The 5000-nt window shown below is 38.5% G+C and overlaps 1 protein-coding gene across 1 annotated transcript in view; it reads left to right on the top strand.

Moving 5' to 3' along the window:
• The window catches only part of LOC138059550 (uncharacterized), a 5049-nt gene extending 1204 nt beyond the window's left edge, over positions 1 to 3845 (top strand). Inside the window, exons 2-3 of the mRNA XM_068905192.1 lie at positions 2551 to 2799; positions 3498 to 3845. Of these exons, the coding sequence (XP_068761293.1) occupies positions 2551 to 2799; positions 3498 to 3692 (444 nt within the window). The 3' untranslated portion in view covers positions 3693 to 3845. The remainder of the gene's footprint in view (positions 1 to 2550; positions 2800 to 3497) is intronic.
• The last annotated feature ends 1155 nt before the right edge of the window (positions 3846 to 5000 follow it).

Raw genomic sequence — 5000 nt, 5'->3', positions numbered from 1 at the left:
AACAAGTTGCAAATTTGCGACTTCTCCAGATATTTTAGTCGCAAAGGGAAAAAATTCAGTCGCAAACGCGACTGTATTGGTCGCAATTTCAAGCTCTCTTAAACATTAGAACATATTTAGGACAAATTAATTGTTGTTGATTTAATGTTCTTCAGTTGGATTAGAATATGCTGAGGCCCGTTCCAAACGCAGATCCAGTCATGTGCCTAATCTAGCTCAATAAAGTTCGGCTTAAGAGCGACTTCGCAGCAACTGCTGATTCATACGTCGTCCTCGTAGGTCGGACCAAACTAACGATAAGGTAAGGGCTTGGATAAGGGCATAACTTCTAAGCTTGAGAAGCTTATAAATTGTATTAATTTATGCGTTTCGTTCGGCGCGTGACCCGTAAGAATTGTCGAACTTAACGTTGTTTGCCGCTCTTAACCTAAATCAAATTTATTCAAACGCCTCTCTTCTACCGTGCTTAACTCAACAGTTGGGTTCGGTTAATGACTGGAGCGGTGTTTGGAAGGGGCCGCCTAAGTCTCATAAGTCGCCCATACCGATATCAATGAATGGGTCTGTATCAACATTGCATTCAGTCACCCTAGATGCTGTCCCAAAATTGCTTAGCCATCCCTGCATCAGTTGTCGGTTCAACGTGATATTTGTCTCCACTTAGCTCCGAATAAAACTTTCTCTGGGCAGTCTCCAACAAACTATTCTGTAGCCTTGGCAGTAATTCCTTGTTTGAGATCTTCGGACACATGTCTAAGATCATTTTCAGATATCTTGTACTTCCTGAAAATTATTATTATTATTATTATTATTATTATTATTATTATTATTATTATTATTAGACATTGACTTTGACATCGAGAGAGGACATGCAAATATTCGTTGAAAACATTGAGGACGATATTTTATTTCTTACTTTTTATCATTTTCCGTGGTAGATTTCCATACTTGAAGTTAATATCTTACATCTTGTTATCATATTCATTTTTTTTGCGATATCAATGTTGATTCTGAGGGATTGAAATTTTCATGCAATAAAAACAGTAATGTTTTTACGGTTGTACTATAAGTAACATTGGAGGAAAATATTTTCTACCTCTTTATTGAAACAAGTCAATAGTTTTTTTTTAGCTGATAAAAATACTTGTGTAATTTTATGTGAGTTTCTTAATAAAGTTATTATTAAATTTAAAAAAATATATATTATTATTATTATAGCCCAGGACCAAAGGTTTCTTACAGTTTTTTCCTTATTCTACAGCTCTAATACTTTTCTCAAAATCCTTGCTGTTCCTAGTAACGTAGTTTTCTGGAGTAATGAAATACCAATTTTGACATCCAACTTTCCCAGCCACTTGTCCAAGTTTTTTGTTACACTTCCCAATGATCCTACAACAATTGGTATCACCAGCACAGTTCTCATGCTCCACATTCTTGCAATTTCTCTTTTAAGGTCTTGATACTTCTCAACTTTCTCATTCTCCTTCTCACCAATTCTTTTATCCGTTGGTACGGCAATATCAATAATAGTGTACTTTCTCTCGTGTTTATTTTCAACTACAATGTCCGATCTTATGGCTTCAATGACATTATCACACTGTATGTTCACCTCCCACAATAGTTTAACCTCATCGTTTTCACTTACACTGTCAGGTGCGTGTTCGTACCACTTATCCTTGTTTTCCAGATGATATTTCTCACACAACTGCTTTTGCAACATTGTCATGTCTCTGCTTATATTCCCTTTGGGCCCGCTTTTTACCCTAACAGATAATCTGGTTTACAATCTCACCTTTCTCGCCACAAAGCCTACGTAATGGGGATTCCATCGTTTTGTCAATACGGTATTTTACATAGTTGGTCCTAAGAGCTTGTTCTTGACCCGTACATTAAGTGCTTCCGTTTGGATCTTCAATAATGGATTATTATTATCATTATTATTGTTATTATCATCATCATTATTATTATTATTGTTATTAGGGGAGCAGGGCTTGCGCAGTGGTGATAGCGGGTTCAATTCTCAGACTCGGCGTCATATGTGGGTTGTCTTAGATGGTTCTCTACTCCGCGCCAAGGAGCTTTTCTCCGGGTACTCCGGTTTTCCCTTCTGTTAAAAGAACATGTTTGATTTGCGTTGATTTTTTTTTTGATTTTTGTTACAGTGTCCCCAGTTGGTGCCTTAGCGCTAGAAGACCAGACACACAATTCACCACTTTCCTCCATTAGGGTTCGGATTCATCGCTTTCCCTGTTCACTTACATTTAGTTAACTCTGCTGGTTGTCCTCCTTCTCATTGGTCCTCAACTCTCCTTCTAAGTAGTCAAATCACGTATTGCCGACACAAAGCGCGGGAAAATGTGCACGCGCGAGCCACGATTGCTTTTGGTTTCACTTCTGATTGGTTGAAAAAGTGGCGCGATAACTTTGAAGCAATCACTGAGTGAAGTAATGCAAAGCCAAAGCAATTCGCTAATAACGTTCGACACTCAATTCAAACTCGCTCTATTGTTCCAAACAAAGATACCCATTTCTTAAATTGCTTTTATCCAGGTAGCTTTTACGAACGCCAAAAGAGTGCTTCGTTACCATGACCCGACTCCAATTCACTCTTACGAGGTGCCACCTCTCAATTGGGATAAACATCAGAGGGCTCTTGGTACGGAGGTTCTGACAGATGTCCTACTCCTGGCAAGATGTGATTCGTTTTTACACACTGAATCAAGTGTAGCAGCTTTAGCGAGTTATTTTAATCCAAATATGAAAATTCATTTCCTGGGGGATGCAATGGGAACTTGTGAGGTGAGAACGTTAGTAATCCTTTGCATAATACCAATTTTTCCCTTTCACGATTGAATAAGGGTCGAGTTTCATAAAGGGAGAGAGGAGGGAAAGAGAGGGGAGGGGAGGGTGGAGTTACTTGTTTTCTCACCATATCCTGATTTGCTCCCCGTGCTGTCCATGCCCACCCCTTCCTCACCTAAGCAATAAAAACACTTACGTCCTTAATGTCGCGATCAAATACAGACTTAAATTGGAAGTTGATATCAAGCGTGCCTGGATCAATGTAGAAACGCTTCATCAAGAAAAATACATAAAAACCTGAATAACAACGTCTTTGTTTTTTTCAAATTTAAGTTGCTTGGACATGCAATCATACAACAAAAGAAAAAAAAAAACAGGGAGCGTATGGTCTGAAAGACGAATACATTCTCGGTATCGGTTCCACAACTACGCTGGGAATGAGCATGTTAGGTTTTTTCAAGCTCCACTGATTGCTGTCTTCACGTGCAAGCGCCCGGCCAGCAGAGGCTGCAAGCTGTAAAATATCCTTGGTAAAACATACGTGGCAAAAAAGGAGTAAGGGGCCTGTATCCGAGAAATGACTGTTTGAATTCGCTTATTTAGGGAGGAGTTTGGCAATGAACACAAATAAATCACAAATAAGCAATTTCCACTTTAAAAACTGTATCCATGAAGTTTTTTTCGTTGCAATGCAGGGTCGAGATAGTTCGTATGAGGCATCCCACGTGATGGCTGAAGAGGACCATAAGGAGGAGGAGGAGAATGATCGGCAGGACTTCAAAGAAAGAAATGAATGTTTGCAGAGGAATGGCCCTCATAGCGCATGCCCAAACGTTTCAAGAGGGAAATTCGTTAATCTTACGATGGCCAAAGAATTCGCTCGCTGGTAAACTTGGGGAGGTTGCGCATCAATTAATAAATAATGTATTTTTTCGAAAGAACCACCTTATTGTATTACATTCTGTATCATATCAAAATCCGCCGCTCTTAATTTTTGCCGCGGCAGCAGTGGCGCCTATAAGAAATAAAAATGAAGTGAAAAATTGTTCTTTAGGAGAATAAAATTCAGATGCTGTTATAGAGAAAGTTTTTCCCTACTATAGAGGACGCAAGGATGACTCAAGCTTCTTGGTTGGAAATTATTTAAAGTGTTAGTATGATCAAAAGATCACTACCTTTTTTTCTTCAGATTTTGAAAGTGAGTTTGCTTAACACCTGCAATTTTGAGCTTTGATTTTTATCCAAAGGCTGTTTACTTTGAGTGTAAATTTTGGATTTCACGGTCCACCATTACTTACGTTGAAAACTTACCGACTGGACCTCAGAGGGTTGGAGCTAGGTAAAAAAGACGTCATTCACTCAATAGTTTAAATTTCAGCGTGCAAACGCAGTTTATTATGTATGCAAGACACGAGTTAAACAATCTGAAAGCCCGCAACTCCCGTGTTGCATATTAATTCAGTCGCGTTCAAACGCATTGCATTCTTCAACTAGTGAGTCTTTGACGTCATTTTCTCCTTGACCCAGCTCTCTCAAGATTTTAAAGTTAGTATAAAATGTCGGACCAATAAATAGGAAAATTCCGGTTAAAATAGGAGGTTTTCACGTGACGTCATCGCCGCCATGTTGGTTGACGAAAATAATACATCTCTCATTAGCTTCTTTTGTTTGTTCACCAGAAGTCGTACATTTCTCTATTGTTATTGGTGTCCCTAGAGGTTGGTTGAAAACGTCCTATAAACAAGTGTCTTTTTGAAATTTAGGCTTAAAACTTTACGTCCCTTAGTGTTTAGTTAACATAGTTTTTTTTTAAATCACAAGAAAAAAGATTTAATTTTTTGATCATAGTACACTTTAACTAAACACCTTTTTGATCGATTTGAAAGGGGTCTTTTCTGAGGTTTTTAACTCCGCCCTTTAGTTTAGGTTACTAATAGCCCTCGATGATAATCACATGTAATCAGCTGAAAATTGAAAACTCAAGAAGCCGGAGAAATGTCCTGGAGTCCGGAAGAGATCGAACAGAGCATTTCGTGCTTCTCAAGTTGCCTCGCTCATGCCCAAAACAATTCTGGTTAATTCTGCCATTCCATGATAAGAGAAGACTCCCGATTCTCATTTCATAGTTTTTTCATAAGTGTCGCGCCACCCAGTCCTATCAACAAAATATCGCATCGATTGAATTTTTTTAATTCTCT

The sequence above is a fragment of the Montipora capricornis genome, chromosome 8 (genome assembly GCF_036669925.1).
Source record: "Montipora capricornis isolate CH-2021 chromosome 8, ASM3666992v2, whole genome shotgun sequence".
Classification (NCBI taxonomy): domain Eukaryota; kingdom Metazoa; phylum Cnidaria; class Anthozoa; order Scleractinia; family Acroporidae; genus Montipora; species Montipora capricornis.
This window is presented reverse-complemented; position numbering and strand designations above follow the sequence as displayed.